Source organism: Platalea leucorodia, assembly GCF_965183815.1.
Source record: "Platalea leucorodia genome assembly, chromosome: 15".
In the NCBI taxonomy this organism is placed as follows: Eukaryota; Metazoa; Chordata; class Aves; order Pelecaniformes; family Threskiornithidae; genus Platalea; species Platalea leucorodia.
The window spans coordinates 298,109-319,358 of record NC_138837.1 but is presented as its reverse complement, the minus strand read 5'-3'; the positions used below and the strand labels follow the sequence as shown (position 1 = coordinate 319,358).

Sequence of the window (21,250 nt, the reverse complement as noted above, 5' to 3'; positions counted from 1 at the left end):
TTGAAATAAAGCTTTAAAATAAAATGTACTGCGAGAGACACTTTAAAGGTTTTATAACAGGTCCAGTAGATCATATTATAGAACCATGTCCTTTTTTAATGACTTAGCATGAATAAGTTTTTAATATTTGCCTATTACTGTTTTACCCCATATTATGACATTGTCTTGAAAGTCCAACAAATGTTGCTCCACTGATTTTGTAACACTTGGCTTTCTGATGTTAATTTACATGAAACCAATTGATTGCAGGAAAATACTGATATGATTGTTATGAGATCTAGTTGAGAGAATTGAAGATTTAAGGGAAGCTTGAGATACATGTCTAAAATCCTTACTTTTGCTTATCACAAACAAAACAGTTGACCTGTGGTGTTTTTCCTGAATTTAATTTATTGCCTTTTGACAAAGTTCTAATCACTGATTCGGGTATTGGGAAAAAAAGATAACAAAAAATTACTTAAACACTTAAGGAAATATCTTTCCTCCCTTTCCTCAGTCTCAAGTCTAACACCTCTCCTCCCTGCCTTTGTAGTCTGTTTCGCTTGTTTTCACTGAGAGTTGCACTCAATCCGTGCCAGTTCTTTTAGTGAGGTGACAGATCACACAGGAGGTTGGGCTCATATGCATGCTGGCTTGTCTGACACTCGTCTTTTCTTAGTGGGTGTCCTCTGCTGCTCTGGGCCGGTCAGTGTCACTGTTCACGGTGACACTGGGCCATAGCCCCTTCAGGGATATGCCTGTTGCAGCTTGGGTCCCCTGTGGGTCTCGGTTACTTCAGAGGTGTACTTGCTCTGGCATGGCTTACCTATAGGCCAAAGTCCCCTCAGAAGTGAATCTCCTCAGGCACGGAGTGTGTGCTTCTGTGAATGTGTCTCTATACATGTCCTCAATGTCTTCTCCATGTGTTTTCCCAAGAGCAGCTCTTCAGTTTATCCGCATGTGTTTCTTTCCCAGGAGTATCTTCTCCTTATGTGTCTCCCTGCACCTCTTGCTAGCAGCTGCCGCTCTTTCTTAAATGTTTAAGCAGAGGCAATGTGTGCACCTCTGGTTGAAGTTTTGGCGTGCAATGGATTGTTTACATCAGTTTCAGTGCAGGCGAGAACCTGTTTTGACTAGCACAGGGCAGCGCGCAACCTCTTGCCATGTGTCACCCTTGCAGCCCCCTGCTACTGAAACTCTGCAATTTGTGGCCAATACAGTTGGACATAGTAAACCAAGATATGCAGATGCAGCTTCTGTCAAGCTCTTTAATTGTTGCTAATGGAGTAGTCTTGTTCAAGATACAGGAAATTATTTCTTGTTTGTGGGGAGGAGGGACGTGATCCATATATATATATATATATATAATGTGATGCATATGTGTATGATAAATTTCATTAATCTTCCCTTATGCTTCATCACCTTTAATGATATGGCTTAGAAACATTTGTGCATTTTTATATTGCTTGCTGTTGGCTGTAGTAAAGTGAATGTCTTCTGAAAACCAGAATCATTGTACACACAGGAGACTCAGAAGTTCCTGCTACTGTGAAGCCATTCATTGTCCTATCAGTAGTAATAACACTTAATGATACTACAGCTAAGTTCCTTTTCATTCCATTTTGTAACTAAGATGTTAATTACCATGGAATCTGTGTAACTGCCATTCTGAAAAATTCAGCTATTAGCAGGGTTAAGATCTCTGCTTAGGTGTATATCTGACCCTTTTGAGGGAGGAGGTTCCTATTTCACATACCACTGTTGGGTTTTTTTGTTGTTGTTGTTTTGTTTCTTAAACATTAACTTGTTTGTTTTATGGGTGAGCAGGTAGTCTCTAGAAGGTACTGTCAGTACAATTTTTGGTCTTAGCTTTTTTTCATCTGAGGTGTTTCTGGGGTTGAGAAACTCTGTTTCATGCCAAAAGCAAGGCAGGTGATCAAAGGCTGATGTACTGGGTTTCTCATTATAAAAAGAATACGTGATGTCCCTGTATTATTGAGCCTGAAAGAATGGAGGCACGTCAGGTCTTGTAACCTCAACACTTTTGCGTTGGTGCCAGAAAAGTGACCTGTCTCTGAATTACGAGAGCCTACAGCAGTATATTGAGTATTTTGCTTTAACAGAATTAGAACCTTTCTCAAAACAACAAAGTAAGTAAGTTGTTGGTTTTTTTTTTTTTTGTCATTTAAATGCTTCATCGGATAGCTAGGCTTCTTTAGCTATAAGCTGTAAACTGTCAGTGCCCTAGGGGAAGATGCTGGAAAACAAAATGGTATACTTTTAATGTGATTAAATTGTAAGTTCTGATTTTTGCTTGAAGCCTGTGTCTGTCGATTGCTGCTCCTTTTTTTATTATTCATGGGATTCCATATTTCTTCCAGAAATGTAACTGTTTATGCAAGTCAAGTGAATCTTCCTTAATGAGCTATAAGTTTTTATTCTAAACAAGTCATTTATAATAGTAAATTTGCATATCTTGATATTTTGTGAGATGTTATGCCTGTATTGCAGAGGTTGGATAGTTTTGTCTATAAATATTGCTGTCCTAAATGTACAGCATGGGTTTAATTTACTGTTACTGTTCAATATTTTCTTCTTATAGAAGAGTCCCATGCCCCTTTTTTGTATAACATGTTTTAATAAATGTTATCTGTCAACTTTGTAAATGTTTTCTTAAGCTTGAATGAAAGGAATGCATGTCTAGTACTAGTATTTAATATTTCACTTTTGCCAAAACAGTAAGTGCTCAAACAAAAGTACAAATCCAAAAGTTGTTGATATATAACTTTATTAAATATATAAAGAAAAAATGTATCTAGTAATGTGTCTTCTTGAAATATTGAGAACATGCCAGCCTAGCCTAAGAAAACACTAAACTAAAAACTGATTTTTACAACACAGTAAGTTGATGAATTTGTGGAATTGGGCCCGTTTCTTTGGCACTTAGGTAATTAGTTCCCATGTTAGTCCAAACTTATCAAATGGGTTGCATTATAACTGTTTTTTGCAGAATGGTGATCTCCAAAAGTTAAAATACAGAATGTACAGGCTGATAGGAAAATTCCAGAACACTCACTTCATAGTAGCAGCAACTCTATGTCCAAAAAGCCTACAGTAAATTTGGAGTAGGTACAGATAGTATGTAGATTTTTTCTTGTCTAAGTATGAAAGAAATTTCATACTGTGAAAAAGTATTCAAGATTAAATTTCCATTATCTTCCTGTGAGGATTCCTCCTCTCCCTGACTAAATTTAGGTACTCTCACTGAACAATTGCCTTTGTCCAGCCTTCATCTATTCAGTCCTCGTGGAACTGTCAGAGCTGATGCTTCGTACTCAGCAGCTTAATGCTTGCTATCTGAACAAAAAATGACTTCTCATTTAAAGCATATTCAGCTAATTCCTGGCGAAATCAGTATTTGTGTACCACGTTCCTCAGTCTTCCGCAGTGTTAAATGGAATACGGTACAAAGCAAATTAATTTCCTATTGCTGTTGGTTACACTTACTGAATGCACCTAAGAACAAGGCCAAAGTATTCTGTCTGTCCAGAATTAGTCCTTTGATTTTTTTCTGTGTGAGTGAACAAATACCATTTGTGTGTATGATGTTTGTTTACGCCCTGGTCGGGATGCTCCCCCATGCTGCTACTTTATCCGATTACCATTCGACACCTAATTGCTGAAGACTGTCTTCCGTATGTTTTATAGGGAGAGAAAGACATACTTCCACAAGACAAAATGAGACGTCTGTCCAGAGTTAGACCGTGTGGCTGTCCCAGCAGTACCTGCTGGCAGGAGTCACTGACTTTTATCAAGCGGTACATGAACTGTCTGGTAAAACAGTGAATCGGTGCCCTACGTAAACTGCAAGCACAGAGAGGATAAGCTAAAGAAATACGTGTGTGCTTGCTAAAGCAATTTGTGTAGACTATAAGGACAGTGGGACATGGGTGAATTGCCCCATTCCTCACTTAGGCTGCTCAGCGAAGGTCGTTGTTCGCACCTGGGGGCGGGGAGTCCTCTCGCAAAAGCTTCCTTACTGCATCTCCGCGCACCCGGACGGCTGTGCCAGCTGACGTGTGCCCGAGACTTGGGGACAAAAAAACTGGTCTGTCATAATGCAGGAGATCGTGCTGTTCCAGAAATGAATACCTGTGATGTAATGCTGAGCTCGTCACAGTTATCTCTAACGCTTTTGTTTTCATTTTTCGAAATTCTCCACTACGGGTACGTTTTGGAATGCACGTTACGTTATGAAGCTAAACACTGAGAATTCTAGGAAGGGATCTGCCTGCGTACGCACCGACTTCATTTAAAGCTTAAGCTCTCTTATGCCTTCGCTGGGGAGCCGTGCGGCGCGTCCGCCAGGAGCGCGTCTGTCCCTGCGGGCTCCGCACCGTCAGCCCCAGCCGCGGGCCCCGGGGGAGGCCTCGGCTCCGCCCGCCGCTCCCGGTGCGCGGGGAGCCGCTCGCCCGGCGGGCGGGGAGGGGCGGGGGCTCCGCCCGCTGCCGGGGCACGTCACCAGGAAGCGGAAGCGCTGCCAGAGGAATCAGTTCCGGGTGCGAGTAGCTGTGGGAGCGGGCGGGAAGCGGCGGTGGGAGCGGGCAGGAGACGGGCCGGGCCGGGCCGGTGACCCGCCATGTGAGAGACCCTGGCAGCTCCAGGTGAGCAGCGGGCGGGCCGGCGCGCCGCAGCGGGCGCCCGGCCCGAGGGCCGGCGCGGCGCTCCCGTGCGGGACAGAGGCCGTTCTCTGGAAAGGGGGTCCTGGCGCCCGACAGGCCCCGCAGGGGCGGCGGCCGCGGGCCGGCGGCGGGACGGGCGGCCAGGGCGCCGCGCAGGGCTCGGTCGCGGGCCCGTGCCAGCGGTCTCGGCCTCGGATCTGCGACCGTCCGGCTGCCGCGGGGGACAGCCGCGGCGCGGGCCGCCTGGAAGCGGCGGCAGCGACTCTGCTGCCGCGACCGATCCCGGCTCGCCGGGGTTGCTCTGCTCCCAGCCACGTCTCGCCAGAAGCTGTCGTCGCGTAACCTGAGTCTGCGTCTCTAGTGTAATTTTGGCTTGCTGGTACGGCGGGCGAATGCGTGTATGTTTCTTGTTCTTGTTAACCCGAACGAGGCATGAAATAACGGGCACAGTGGGCTTGGCTGGCTGAGCGGGTTGAGAGCGGTATCGTTTGTAGTGTTATTGCCAGAAGTTGGTGGACCCTGCAGCTGCTGCTGTTCCGTTAGAGGAGCTGGAAGTTCTAGTGAAGCCCCAGTCTCTGTAATTGCGAAGACCTTTCAAAATCCCTGCAGGTGTGCATAACATACCGAATTCAATTTATTTTAGAATAAACTGAAGTTGAGAGTGAATTTGGAACAAGCCTGAACAGTCTCAGAAGCATTGATATGGGAGAGCCTGGTTGCCAGAAAGAAAAGGTGGCGTAGGATTAGCTGCACTACAGTTGTTACATGTTGCTGAATTCTCAACATCTGGAATCAGGATGTGCCTGTGTTTCATTGGCTATTCAATGAGAGCTACAAAATGTTTGGTCTGTCAGAAGTAACGGACTGTGAAAATACTATGAAAATGTGTTCTCCAGAGCTACTTTAAATCTACTGCAAAAAATGTTGCTGATATCTAGAGAATATACCTACTTCATTGCTTAAAAGAAACACTGGAACCAAAAAGTTACGATTTGATGAAGAGTGACTAAGGTTTAAAAAAAAAAAAGTAGATGGATTAAAATGTGTGATACTAACCAAGTATTACCTGGGTAGCAAATAATTTATTATTGTAATAGCAGAAGGTACAAAAGCCCTATCCCCCTCTTTTCCCTCCCCACTTCTTAAAGTTCTGGCTGTATATATATTGCAAGTCTCATGCTATCAGTTGGGATTTTTTTTATGCTGATAGTGGCTTCTCAAAGGATACATCTCAAAGTTGTCAGATATTCAGAAAATGTGGATAGTAACTAGGATTACATAATGGGCATATTATGAAATTTGTGCACAAAATAAAAGTTTGTGATCATTACTTGTAAGATCTTGCTGATTTAAAGTGTATGTATCATAAATCTGCCCCTTTGTTTTATTTACCTGACACAATCAATACTTCTGCTGATCTTGGCTATCTCCAGTTTGCCTTCTAGTAACTTTTCTGTATTCAGAAATTAATACATACCTGTAACTGCTTTTGTAGCAACTTGACTTCTAGAGCCAAAACGTAGAGATTATTTGTATTGAGGTTTCTAATGGTTGCATGAAACTTTGTTTATGCATCAATAGTTGTCTTATTTTTACTCTTAATCACTTCCATACAGGCAAGCAATTGTGAGGAAGACAATTTGAGAATAAGAGATGAAGGTGGCCCTTTGACTTCAGTTTCACAACTGCTTTCTTTGGATATTTGCTCAAATAAGGGGCTCCTGGGGTTTTTTTTCTATCAAAAGCTAAATATACAGTTCTAATAATTTCCCTGCTGCACCATACTAAGCATTGAGAATAAGTCTGTAGTGTTATTGATATTAGCAAGTGTGTAGGTATGTGTGTGTATACATATACATACATATAAATTAATTGTTTTTAATGTTAAAATCATCTGCTCCATCAAGTGGTTTTCTAGTCATCATGTTGTGAATGTTGGTGAGGTAAAAAGAAATCCTTTTCAATTTTTGTTAGACAAAAGTCTGAACTAGTAAAAAACTTTCTGCAAAAAGCATAGGGGTTTAATGTGTTGCTCACCCATGCAAGTGATGGGATTGTGTTCTGCAATACTTTAGGAGTGCCTGCCTGAGAGACATGAGTTTTACTCTTAATTTCCCTGTGGATGTTTAGTACTTTGAGTGTTGCCTCTCTACTGATGAAAGTGTGCAAGAACTACGTTTTCTGGTAACTACATTTCAGCCTGTACTGACTGGCTTCAGTTTCTGAGGAAACTGGGGTTTTCCTGCATTTTTACGAGGTAATGTAATGAAATTTTAAATTGTTTTGTAGTCTTCACTACTATAACAGATTCTGTATTTTGGTCTAAAATAGAAGTGAAGCAGACTCATTTTCAAAGCTGTTTTCCAATGAATAATACGACATACGCACCTTTTATTGTATGCTTTACTACAGATAATTCGCTATTTCAAGTTTTGGCCGAACTGTCTGTATTTCCTTTGATTCCAATGGGCACTTTTTTTTAGCTTAGTTCAAACTTTCCCAAAATTTAACACACCTTGTGAATTAAGTCTATAGAGCAATTTGTGAATGGCTAACATTTGGAGGAATGAGGATTCAAAATCCTATTTTGTTAAGAAAGGAACTAATTGCTTCCATAGCTATTTATTTTTGAGAGTTGTGGTCAGTTCCATAAATTTTGGATTACTCTGTTATTAGACTACTAGAAAGCTAGCTTAGTTCTCATTTAGGGTTTGTTTGTTTTTTTGGTTTGCGCTTTTTTTTTTTTTTGATGGCTTTTGAATCAGGAATCAACTATACTGTAGACTGTTCAAAACGGTACTGAGGTTAACAAAAGTGTGGGCAGGGATATGTAAACATATGCTTGTGCTAGCTGTTTTTAGTCATACCAGCAGTTTTATTTACCTGTTAGAGGCGAATCTAACAGAATGGTGTGTTGAACTGAGCTGGAAAGGGTTTTGAGATCACTGTAGATTTAAAAGATGCCATAAATAAAGTGCATTTTATCCTATTGGAGAAGCTGCAAACAAAATGAAACTTCATGCTGCAACAGAAATATTAGCAGAATTTTCTGTTGTGCTGTACCATCTCTTAGGATCTGCTTATCAGCCCTTTGTTAAACTTCCATCTGAGTCCATGACAGTCACTTATTTATTCTGAGATATCAAAATTTCATGTTTCTGTGCAGCAATCTCTCTAGTTGTACTCTCCAGTGTGTCTAAGTTTAAATATATTTAAGTGAGTTTAAAAACAAAGAATACGAATCAACCTAAGCAACGATTGTTGTTTGATTTATTCTTCTATGGGTAATAATGCTTCTAGAATTCAGCTTTGTCATTCTCTGCAAACCAAGAGTTCACAAAAGTGTAAATAAGAGTGATTTAGGAAATGATCTTGTTTGACATGACAAATACTTGAGCAGTAAATCCATACTTGTTTAATGTTCCATTCAAGGGACGCTTTGAAAGAAAATGGATGAAACTATCGTTTTATGTGGTCAAGTAGATACTTGCAATTTTACCACCAATCTTAAAGGCTATTGCTTTGTGTCATTCATTTCTTTGGTTTTAGTTAAGTCATGTGCTTGTGAATTACTGCTGTGAGATAACATCTAGGTCACCAAATTCAGAAAGAGTAAAGTTTTTAACTGCTATGATTTATGTGATAAAATATCAATGTTAAAGAGCTTTTAAATGTTAGTTCTGCGTAGTGCGGTCAAACTTTAGAAAAATCTAGTTAGTACACAAAAGACTTTTTATATATCCCTTCCATTAAAGTCCAAGTGCTCCCTTAAGTATCAAGTGGAAACGTTCCCCCAATCATCCTTTCTGTGGTTTAAGAGAGTTGTTTTAAATTTATAAATATATATATGTCTATGATTTTAGTGCATAAATTACACAGAGAACAGTGTCATCAGGTATTTCTTCTGTCACCAGGAGGATGCCTCTGGCAGTGTGTTGTATAGACCACAAAATAGACTGCACGGATGAGCTGAAAATACACAAGGCTCTATTTTTATTATTTATTGTGTGTGTGTTTCTGGAAAAACCTTTAGTGCAATTGATTTTTAAATCTATAAAAAAGGGTAGTATCTGATTATCTTGCTTGAGATAAATGTAAAATAATTTAGTCTCCTTCATGATCTTTAAAGGCTGGATAGTTCCTAAGAAAATGGCTGCTTGAATTTAGGAAGAACTGATGCAAAACCCAATGCTACATATTTACACAGTACTGCTTATATTACTATAAGCATGTTGTAGTTCTGCACAAAATTGCCTCAGTTGTTGGGACAGTAGCTTTTTTTTCTTCTTTTGTTTTTTTAAAATGACTGTGATACTAAAATCTGCTTTTTAGCTGTGAGGAAGCTTACCATACTTCGGCGGGCCAGATTTTCAGTGAAGCAACAGTGCTGTGTGTCATGCTACATGAGGCCATCCAAGGGCCCTATATGTTGGCTTTTAAAAGAGAATATAATACTTTACTGTTATGAGAGGTATGAACTGGTAAAAGATATATGATCCATTTCTTTCCTGTTTTTAAAGATTATTTAAAGAGGGCTGTCTTAGGAATGCACCTAGACTGTGACATATCTGATTGCAGTTTTTCTTTGGCGCAGCTAGCATTAATTTTTGTGGCTGCTGTAATCTGAAGACTAAGGCAAATGCAAACTGAAAGGAGTGAGAGTGATGAAGATTTTTGCCCTAAAACTTCCATGATCACAGCTGACAGGGTTACATTCCTATGTTAAAATTCTCTTGAATGATGATGCATTTCTGTAATGATGTGTTAAGTTCTCACAGATGGTGTGGTAAATACTGAATCCTACAAAGTGCAAGGGAGGAGCGCACTGATTTATACAAACACCTGTTTCTTCTCTTGCCTTTTCTCTGTGTTCTGAGCAGTAATCTATGGAGTATCCATTCTTGGTGTCATGGAGCACTTTTTTTGTGTTAGCCTTGATTTTCATTATGATCCTCCTAACTTTTCTATGTATTTCTGTTTTCAGACACATGTTACAACAGTAATGATTTGTAATGTGTGTTTTTTCCCAAGGAACCCATGTTGCTGAGCTAACTAAAGAAAATGCAAGGGATCTTTTCTCACACCTTTGTGTGAGTTAAAATGAGCATAATTTGTATCATTCACCTGCCTATGAGAATGGCAAATCATACATCAGTGAGTAAATGAAATTAAACAGGTGCAGACTTAGAAGCAGAAACTAATACGACGTTGGCAGACACACAGCTTCGTGTTGTAGTTATATGATGCTTCCCTGCTGCTACTGTATGATGTCAGTAAAATTAAATACCAAATGTGTTTTGTCACCATCTATTCTTGGTTTTTTAAGTGAAATAAGAGCTTTCATAGAACATAATTTTTAAAGTAAGTTTCTTTTGAAATCTAATGAGAAATGTTAAACGCATATCATACTCATGTTCACAGGTTACTTCAATGAACGCTTTTGTTTGAAGACATAGGGCAGCAGTCCACTACTAGTAAATTCGTACTATGGTCTACGTTTGCAGTATAAGACCCTGATGAATAAGTGTAATGCAGAGGCAAAGAGAATTGATATGATGCTTTTGAGTGTGACTGGATCATCTCCTACAGAAATAGACAGGAGGCTCAACACAGAGCACTGCTAAGACTTCATGAACTTATTGTCAAGTTCTGGCCTGTGCTTTAAAACTAGAAAGCCGTCAGCCAATTTCTTAGATAAATAGTATCTATGAAAACCTAAAGCACTTTGATCTGCTTATGTAGGAAGGTTAAGAGAAGACCTATTCATAGACGGGTGCCCAGAGGTGGACTTAAATTTTACAGGACTTTAACCTAACATTACACTATCCCACAGTCAGGGGTGGAAGCTAAAGCAAGACAAAATGCATTACTTTTTTAACAATGAGAGTACCTAACATTGCTATGAGTTTTCTTAGTTCTCACTACCCCCCAAATGCTTGAGTTTGTATATTACAAATAAAATTGTCTTCATTCTGAACTACTGTACTGTGGTCTTGGACCTAAAGAACACAAGTTACCTCCGTATGTGCTGAAATATCATGGAAGGCGCTGGACATGACTTCTGACTACACATTAATTTTTTTTCTTCACCTCTGCTAATTCTATAAAGAATTGTTATGTGAATTAAAGTAGTTACATTCTCATTGCTCTGGGAAACAAAGCTTCCTTATGACTGTCTGGTTAACTAGAGATGTTTTTATTTTCTTTAGAGCATACAGTGGATGTGCCCAAAGTTAATTTGCATTTTGGAGTACCTTTCTGCTTCAGTTTAATGCTATTCACCTCACCCCAAAAGAGAAGAGGTTAGGGAGACGTTTCAACTTGGAGGAAGCTGTTAAAAATCTGGGGGTTTCTTACCAGCCTTTTCAAACTGTAGTGATCTTCAGGACTGTTTCAGAAATACTTCAACCATAAATCGTATTGTCTTGAAAGAGCTACTGGCCTGACAGCATTGATGAATAATTGAGTATTGTTATGGTACAGTGCCCTGCTGAACAGTATTTTGGTTAATTCTACTGGAATTTGATTATGGAACTGCTGACTTCGTTCTGTATAGAAATAACATAAAACCTTCTTGTGTATGGGAATATCATCTAAAGATTACTGTTATTTTCTAGATAGTGGCATTGGGGATTTATGCGAATAAATAAGATCATTCTTCTTCTAACCATTATTCATCAATAAAACATTGCTAGTGGTGCCTGCTTCTCTGATGTGTGTAATGCCCAGATTTTTCCCTGGGTCTTGGCTTCTCAAATCGATGGAAGAAAGTTGGGGTGCCTTGGTACTAACCCCAGCAAAATTACTGCAATCTCAGTGCTGTTCCTGCTACAGTCCTGCCTACTTCTGAATGTGGTGTTCATTGGCAACCCTGTTAGTTCCAGGACCTCTTAAACTAGAGATTTCAGAGTTTGGCTGAAAGCAAAAGAAGGGTTCCCTTCTGTCAAGTGCTGCTGCTGTTCAAAATTCTTGTTATTTAACTCCAGCTTTCTACAGATGTTTTCAAGATCAGAGGAACCATGCGTCTTCAAAGGAAGAAACTAAAGTGGAAAAGTAGTTACAAGAAGTGCGTGCTGTAGCTTCTTCATTTTCTTTTTTAAGAGCAGATGGGTATAGGAGCTCCTTGTCCACTGCTTTTCGTGCTGTGTTTTGTGTACTTGATCTGTTTGCTTTCAAAGCAATACTGCATGTTCCCTTGATCCCTATTTCTGGTTTTTACTGCTTATCTGCTACACCGACAGCCAGACTTATAGACCTTTAACTCCATCATCCTCTCCACTCACTACCAGGGTTTGTGCTGTTTACTCTTAACATTTTAAGGAAAATAAGCTGCTTTGTTTTCCAAAAGAAAGATGAAACAACTCTGAGAACAAGGATGTAGAATTGCCTATAGATATATAGGCCTATGGAGATAATTAGATGTTCTAACAGAGTTATGATGTGCAAGGATAGCTGAGGATCCCTTTCCTCTTGTCCCTCTCTTCCTGGTTCTCGTGCTTTCTCTGGTATGTGTTCACAGTCCATTTTCAATGTGTGGCTGTGTCCTAGGGAGTGTGAATTCATCTAGAGATGTTAAGATGCCATGATCAACATAATTTTTTTACCCCATGGCAAGGCGTAAAAAGTCCATCTTCTTTCTGCTCAGGTGCCTATCCTTAATTCATTCCTTCTGTCTGGACTAATGCTAGTGGTGACAGTTTGTATTTAATATTTCGTCTAGGACTAAGTTGTTCTCCATTTCGCTGAGTAAGAGCCCTTAGGGAAGTGTGGGGCAAGGAGGAAGGCCACTTTCTGTATATGACAAACTTTCTGTACATTCTAGACACAAAAAAAAAGAGCAATTTCTGATGGGATTTGAGTGAGGCTTGACCAAGATCTGGTTCCTTAGCTCAAGAATCCAAAATGATGCAGGAATGACAAATTATCACTGCTGGGGACTGGTCTTGTAGTTCGTACACAGTCCTCAAGCTAGGTAAGTTGTCAATTCATGTCGCTTCAGGTCAACAAAAGCTCTTCCTCCACTTACCAAAGAGAAGCTTAGTCAGGAATGTCCTGTTGTTGCATCTGTGCATAGCTCATAAGCCCCACAAATTAAAGGTAGTGACCTATGTTGGGTTTGTAAGGAAGCCTGCTGCCCTGTCAAATGAGAGGGAAGTTGACAAACCTGTATCCTAACTGCTGAGACTTCTGTCTTCCCAATGGAGTGGATGCATCTGCTAGGGACTTGGACAGTGGTTCTCTGCGTAACATGCAGGGATGCTCAGAATAACAAGGTTAATCTTGCTGTTTAAGTACTCCACTGTTAGATTAGGTTTTGTTTGTTTGTTGTAATATTTGATTTCTGACTTGGCATCAGCTCACAAGCTCTGCATCATCTTGTAGCTTTGTTTGCTGAATAAAAGAACTGTCCTGCCAAAGCTATCTTTGCATAGGTGGCTGCAATTGTATCACTTCTGCTAAGCACCTTTTAGTCCTTATTTCCCTCTTCAGATATAAGAGCATATAAAATGTCTTTTCCCCTGCTTTTACATAACAACTGTAAAAACTCAAATGAAGTCTGGTTTACCCATTTTAATCTATGACACATTGGTAACTTACAGAACATGTTTAGTAACTCAGATAACCTGATTTTGAATGCTCTGTGAGAGTTTTTGATAGTTTTCTAAATCAGACATAATGTTAGTCAAGTCAGGAAGCTGGCTGTCTTGTTTCTCTGCTGAAAAGAAGTTCCATTTGTGAAGATTATGAATGTTAGTTTTAAGTGACAGTCAGCTGATGTAGCTCCAGTTCTTTGTTGTAGGCTTTTTATCATATTCCTACCTGTTGATTTTTGGTTTTAGAGTGCCTGAATTTTCACAATTTGATTTAAATTGTTCATATGTCCCATTACAGCATGTAACATAAGACATAAATAGAAAAAAAAATCCACTAGTATGTTGTGATACATTGGACATGCTTCCTGCATCAGAAGTCAATGGATGATGTTGAGATCTGTTTGTTCAATTGGAAAAGCAGGTATGGTGGCAATCTTATGTGTTTAGACTTCTGCATTAATAAGAACAAGAATAGCAATAGAAGTCTGAAGATTCTTGGGCACTTGATTAGGGGCCTAGTCTTGGAAATGTAAGGTGATGTCTGCTACAGATAGACACTCACAAGCAGACAAATGTGTGTGTGCTTTTTATGATAATACTCTATGAAAAACTGGCAAAGTGCTTTTCTTTAGATCTTGTTTTGAAACATATACGTTTCTCTAAAGCCTTTTGGAACATCCTTTCCCAGTGTATCAGGCAAGTTTGAGTACCTGTGGCTTTTGAGTTAGGTTAGAATTTAAATGTCAAATCATTCTAGCTAGGAAATCACTGCTGTGTCAGATGAGCTTCAACGTTCACATCATGGTTTATTAAAAAAAAAAATCACAAAAGGAAATTAAAAAAAAAAAAGGAAGTCCATGGGTGGCTCAAACACTTTTCCTTCAAATGCTTCCTTGCATATTGACACAAATTCATTATTATCTGGGAACCTCTGACACACGGGGTAAATAATTGGGAATTGAGTCCACACTTAAATATTTCCTTTCGCTAGGATTTCCTTGTTTTGTGATGTGAATATTGAAAGATTGTTTTTTACTTTTTTTTAAATAATTATTGAGATTATTTTCTAAGAAGGTTAATGTTTAAACAGAAGTGTCACTGGTGTAGTATATTCATCTCCTCTGAAATAAATTTGACATACCTAGACCTAAGGAATGTTTTTTTAAAATATTTGTGTGTGTGTGTGTGTGTGTATGCGCGCACACACACACACACATATGTGCCTGTGGCTTTTCTTTAGCAGGTTTTTCAAACTTCATGAAGTACCTTCCAAAAATCATTCCTGGGCAATTGAACAGTGCAGTTCCCTGCAAGTATCAATGTAGTATCTGGCTTGAAGACCTACTAAACATTCTGAAGTTTTTAACTTGCCTAGTGACTATAAAATTAATATTCTTTGGGGAGGGCGGGGGTATTGTCCTGCAGTTCTTACCAGGGAGTGAAATTGCGAAGTTCCTTTTAGGACATGGACTGTCCCAGGCAGCCTGTGATGTATTATGAGCAATTGAATTGTGAATGTTGCAAAGGGATAATTCAAATTATAGAAATGCAAGAAAGGGGTAGATTAAGACTCTACTTTCTTTATTATATCAAGTATTTATACCAACTGTTTTGTTGTAACACACCTTAAACAGATCAAAGTGGTGATTTAACTTGAACATGTGCAAGCATTTATTTTTGAAATGGAAAACTCTGTATTCATTCTCAGTTGTAAATCTTCTCATTTTTCTTTCAGATTACTCTTTACATCAGTAGAAATGGACAGCAGCAGTTTCATTCAGTTTGATGTGCCCGAGTACAGCAACACTGTTCTGAGCCAGTTAAATGAACTCCGCTTGCAAGGAAAGCTATGTGACATAATTGTGCATATTCAGGGTCAGCCGTTTCGAGCCCATAAAGCTGTCTTAGCTGCCAGTTCTCCGTATTTCCGTGACCATTCAGCATTAAGCACCATGAGTGGCTTATCAATATCAGTTATTAAAAATCCCAATGTTTTTGAACAGTTGCTTTCTTTTTGTTACACTGGAAGGATGTCCTTACAGCTGAAGGATGTTGTTAGTTTTCTAACTGCAGCTAGCTTTCTACAGATGCAGTGCGTCATTGATAAATGCACACAGATACTGGAGAGTATTCATTCAAAGATCAGTGTTGGTGATGTTGATTCTGTCACTGTTGGTGCTGAAGAAAATTCAGAAAATCGCAATGGAGTTAAAGACAGCAGCTACTTTGCCAATCCTATTGAGATATCTCCCCCCTATTGCTCTCAGGTGCGACAGTCAACAGCAGGCAGCGATCTTAGGATGGAATCTACTCCAGGCAAAACTCTGCGTAGTCGTCTGCAAGAAGAAGGGCATTCAGATCGAGGAAGCAGTGGGAGTATCTCTGAATATGAGATTCAGATTGAAGGTGATCATGAGCAAGGAGACCTGATAGTAAGGGAAAGTCAGATTGCAGAGGTGAAAGTTAAAATGGAAAAGTCTGACAGGCCAAGCTGCTCTGATAGCTCTTCCCTTGGTGATGACGGATATCATACTGAAATGGTGGATGGAGAGCAAGTGGTGGCAGTAAATGTTGGTTCATATGGGTCTGTCTTACAACATGTTTATTCGTTTACCCATGCCTCATCACAGGCTACAGGTGTGTCTGAAACCTTCGGAAGCCTGAGCAATACGAGTCCTTCAAGGTCAATGCTGAGCTGTTTCAGAGGGGGTCGTGCACGCCAAAAACGGGTATCCACTGGTCACTTGCATAGTGATGTTCAGGGCTTGGTGCAAGGGGCTGACAATGAATCCATGGTGAGTAACCCAGGATATGAAAATAGTCCACGGGAAAGAAATGCAAGAGGTCATTGGTATCCATACAGTGAGAGGCTAATTTGTATTTACTGTGGAAAGTCTTTCAACCAGAAAGGGAGCCTTGATCGACACATGCGATTGCACATGGGAATAACTCCTTTTGTGTGCAAGTTTTGTGGGAAGAAATATACCCGCAAGGACCAACTTGAGTATCATATTCGTGGTCACACAGATGACAAGCCCTTTCGTTGTGAGATCTGTGGAAAATGTTTTCCTTTCCAGGGTACACTAAACCAGCATTTGCGAAAAAATCATCCTGGGGTAACAGAAGTAAGAAACAGGGTAGAGTCTCCAGACAGAACAGAAGCATTTGTGGAACAGAAAGTAGGCAATGATGATTCAGTTTCTGAAGCTATGGATTCTAGTATGGAAATTCATGCAATGTCTAACACATCTGATTAAAATATTACATTCTAAGTGCAACACAAACAAGCACATTACTGATTATTTTTTAAACCTTTTATTCTTTTAGTAATCTTCAGTACAAGTATAACAGCCTTTTAATTTTCCTGACCTTCTGGAAATCAGTTTGAAATGGTTTCTGGAGAAGACTACATAAGTATTCTTTGTTTTTGAAGGAGGCTGGGTTGGTTGGTTTTTTTTGTTTTTTTTTTACTTTTGAAGATGCTCAAAATATAAAAGACAGTGTGCTGGGGAAAGGATAGGAAGAGTCTGCTAAAGTTTCCCTACTGGTTGATCTGGCAAGACACAAATTCCAGTGGTGAAAGATACTAGAATAAGATTGGCAGCTCTGCTGGATACACCAAGAAGCTGTAATCTCCCTTATTTTATTTCCTAAATCCTGTTCCTGGTAATGAGTTACACAGCAGTGGGGAGAGAGAATATTATAGCTTTGATTTCTTCTGTGTGTCATGATGAAATCTGTTTGCTTTTACTCACTGTTTTTGGTAGTTAGTCTGTTTATATATATAAATTTGCTTTATATATATAAAATGTTTTCACTTTTCCTATTCTGGTTGAGGTGAATGTAAAAGTATGTCAAGGTTTATACCATGTACCACTCTTTCAACTGCTAGGTCTCCTCTCTGCTTAGGATTTAGGACTTCGGACTTTGGGAGGATGGTTTTGGTTTTAAAAGAATGTTTGGTTTTCATTTTATTAAACTATTACTTTGTGTGCAAAAGTAAGCAAAGTTAATTACCTTGTTTTAATAGCTTTGCTTTATAACATATGTAAACCAAATGCCATAAATCTATTAAATTATGGTTAAATTGTTGAGGGGTTTTGTTAGTTGTCTAGAACTCAAGCTGGACAACCTGTGGTGCTGACCTTTTTATATATATAGAGATAGATATATCTATATATATATATATATATATAAAAAAAAAAAGAAAAAAAAAATTAGCAAACCTAAAAGTAGCATTGTGGTTTTAAATGTGTTTTTACTGGCCTCAGAATCTACCTTCATTTTGTACTGTAGAACCATACCAGGTAATTAAATTTAACTTCATCACTCTTTATGGTTGGTTGAAACCTGAGAGAGATGTTGTAATTTAAACTACCGTATTTCCAAGCAGTGTTTTAATAGGTCTCTTCACAGAGAGCTGTTTTCAGGTGCACATTGATTTCCTACATAAAGCTCCAAGTGATATGTCAGCACTTGGAATTTATACTTTTTTTTTGTATTGAAAAAACAAATACTCTATGGGAATTTCGAGCAATATGTCTGTTATTTCATGTGTGAGTATTACAGAGTTGCTATGGCTTCCCTACTATTTTAAGTGGTTGTTTTCTGCATAAAGGAACTACCAACAACTTTAAAAATACTCTAAATCTTTTTGTTTCACCAAACTTTTTTTTTAACATGGTGCTAACTTCATCATTTAGGTCAGTATAATATATAAAATGTGAAACCTTATGGTAGCAGTTAAGCAAAAGAAAAAAACATACACACACAAAAACTCAAAAACAAACAAAAAACCACGCCAAACAAACCAACCACAACAAAAACAAAAAAACAATAGCTTAAGAGACCTCAAAAGCATGAACTGGCAAACACTACTGTGTAAAATTCAGCCTGATGAACAGAATTGAATTACATGCTTCTTTAAAATACAGGTTTTATATAATTGGGTCTTATGTTTGTTTAGCAAATATTGAACATGTGAACATGCTGTTTAACTCCTGAAATTTAGAAAATAAAAGCTTATTCCTAAATTATAGGAAAGCGAAAAGGTAGGTTTGCTATCTTGTAAAGCTTTTTTGGCTCCTGTGAAGTTGGGGCATATTTGTGCAGTAGCTTTATTAAATACACTAGTTCTTAATATTGTGACAGTCTGCAATAAGAATTAATTTCACTAAATACAGATTTACAGTATAAACCCCACCTGCTCCATTGGAGCAGTTTCAGTTAAATTGAGTGCATAATTTCCCTCTTTGTCCTAAAGTTGCCTAAATAGAGGCAAAGGGTGGGGAGATGTTTCTCTCCTTGAAGCAACAATAGATCTTTTGTTTCCAGTAAGGGAAAGTATATGTCTGTGTCTAGGGAAGGTAGTCTATGTGTTTACCCACTTAAAAACATGTTGATGTTTCTTATACTGTTTTTTTCTAAGTGTTTGTTTTAAGTAATTAAATGCAAAAAAAATGTGTTTTGATAAATTAAGTTTGAGACATGCAAAATTCAAGAAATGTACAGTTATTTTTAACCCTTTATCTTGGACCTGTGCTGTGGTGCCTTTGGTGTGACTTTTTCCATGGAAGTATGAGTTGAGGATATGGGTACTAATTTTATATTTCTTGAATTTCTCTGTGTCACAATCTTAACATTATTTAAATCTAGTTCTTTGGATTTGTAAATGTATTAAAATGGTTTGAGTTTACCAAAGAGTGACTTATCCAAAATTGTCTCTGACAAAAACAAACAAAAAACCAACATCACTTTGATTGTACAGGTTCAGGTTCAAAACATTGTAGTGGGACTGTTAAGGGGCAGGAAATGATCACTTTTTCTACAAAATCACGATTCAGCAGTTTGCAAGTTCTCCTTGCTCCTATTTGTGTTGATATGCCATTTACCCTTTCCACTGCTAGCAGTGTTAATAATTATCAAGCCATAACACAGTACTGTAAAGTTCAGCAGTGCTTGAAAGGATGCATACATAGGTGAGCATAAAACATCATTGAGCATTACATTTACACTTACAAAGTGTGTGACTCTGGTAGAAAACGAACTTCAAACCTGGCAACAGCAATTAAATTGTGCCTTGTCACATAATGGTATGCCAGGATTAACATTGTCATGAAACATGAAGCATTATCTGATTGAAGTTCATTTCACAAGTCCACCAGAACAGAGTATGCTGTGTTATTTTAAGCAAATTATGGAAGTACTGTACAGTGTCTTGTGTCTGTACAGTTTTAAGTTAGCACAGAGCTGTTATACATTTCATTTACAATAAATGCAGAAGTCAATAAAATATGTGAAGAAATATTTGACAGCAAAATGAATCATGAAATTATATAGGCTGGTTCATAATTGAGTCTCTTCTTAATCTACCTTTTTAATTATAGACAAATGTGAAAACAGTGACAGTGTCCTTTCCTCTAGATGTTTAACCTATTATGACAAACTGTGAAAATAAAGGATTTTATACCTTTGCTAATGTTCGTGGTTTTAAACAGTTCTTTTCGTTTTCTTAATCAGTTATCTTCCATATTATTTCTTTTAAACTTGTAAATACATTTAGAAAATAGCTTTGTAAATACTTACAGTATATTAAAAGTTCAGTTTGGTCAATAAGGCCTCAAGATTGGCTCTGCTTTTTTAGTGTGAAATCTTTCAATAGCATAAAGGATACTGTCAACTCACTGTTCAGCAGAATATACTGTAGGCCTAAATTGATAGTTCTTAATGCAGTCTTCCCAAGCATAAATTAATGTTTTATGCTGCAGCCTTTGGTTTACTTTTATCTAAAACAATGAGGCCTCTTAATATGTTTAGGCTGAATTATGGGAAGAACAGCAGGAATAAAATCAAGGGCTGGGAAAAGATTGAATGAGCTTTACCTTTAAATATATATATATATATATATCTTATTTGAATTTTTGTATTAGTTTACTGTGATTCCTTTATTGTCATTTTTCTAAACAGGTTTCACATGAAACCATTGAAAGGGACTCAAATATGCAACACCTAATCTATTTTCCAAGGGAATTTTACCCTTGAATGGTGCTTTTTGACTGGTCAGGGTTATTTATTAAATTTTATATTTGAAAGTATTTGGGGAATTATGTAAATTCTTTATATGAATCTGTTTATTTCATTAATTGTAAATTTCATAATACTCAGTGATTGAATTGGAATTTTAGTAAAGTCATTCAAAATGTTCAAAGTTTATAATCTGTGTGCATTTTACATATATTTTAACAAGTGCCAGAATAGTTGTATTTAATATTGTAGATTTAATACTACTTGCACATCCCTGTGACAGCATTAACTTAAGTTACACAAGTTTACATTTAAAAAAAAATGCTAAACAAACAAGTAAGGCTGGGACGTGTATTCCTGTATTTCTTCAGGGGATGTGAAGCTAAGTATCAGTAACTGAGGAGGTTTGCTTCTGGTTTCTATAAGTAACTCCTGCTGGGGTAGACAGAATAAACTGCTGTCTCTCCCATTTACATATGCTATGAATTCAGCCTTTGGACTTGTATTGCAAGCCTCTGGTTGTCTATCTGATTAGAGGTAGAGCTCTTGCACGATTTTAGCAGTGTTTGTTTCTGACTGAAAAATTGTATTTTTAAATAATTTTTATTTGTATGGTTGTTTTTCATTATAAATAATTGAACAGTTTGAATGACTTGACTTGGTGTCATTATCTTGCAATATAAACCGGTAACCTCACAACTCCACACTTCATCACCATATGAAGTAAATGAAGCTAGCTAAGCTGATGCTGTAACAATTAATAACTTGCCATTAAGGATTATTTTATAGCATGGATTTTAAAATATTTATTCAAATGATATTTTACTCTTGTATTCACTTTGGTTTTAGATTTGTGACATGAATATTTCAGTGCTGCTTTATTTTGTTCTGATGAATTTGTTTCTTGCTTGTAAATTGCTTTTTTTATGGTATAAAGTCAATGGGAATTGCTGTTTGTAAATTAAAATGCTT

The 21,250-nt window shown here is 38.1% G+C and overlaps 2 protein-coding genes across 8 annotated transcripts in view; both read left to right on the top strand.

The window, feature by feature from the left end:
* The window catches only part of ZBTB34 (zinc finger and BTB domain containing 34), a 24,188-nt gene extending 2,938 nt beyond the window's left edge, over window positions 1–21,250 (top strand). Inside the window, exons 1-3 of one of the 3 annotated variants that reach the window (XM_082327154.1) lie at window positions 4,554–4,643; window positions 13,554–13,676; window positions 14,991–21,250. In XM_082327154.1, coding sequence (XP_082183280.1) covers window positions 13,636–13,676; window positions 14,991–16,512 — 1,563 coding nt within the window. In that variant the 5' untranslated portion in view covers window positions 4,554–4,643; window positions 13,554–13,635 and the 3' untranslated portion in view covers window positions 16,513–21,250. Of the gene's footprint in view, window positions 1–4,547; window positions 4,644–13,553; window positions 13,677–14,990 lie in introns of those variants that run through there. The other 2 variants (XM_082327155.1, XM_082327156.1) reach the window with 2 other exon arrangements.
* The window catches only part of RALGPS1 (Ral GEF with PH domain and SH3 binding motif 1), a 155,317-nt gene continuing 138,623 nt past the window's right edge, over window positions 4,557–21,250 (top strand). For all 5 annotated transcript variants that reach the window (XR_014229803.1, XM_082327151.1, XM_082327152.1 and 2 more), the window contains exon 1: window positions 4,557–4,643. The gene's annotated coding sequence lies outside the window, so the exon portion shown is untranslated. The remainder of the gene's footprint in view (window positions 4,644–21,250) is intronic.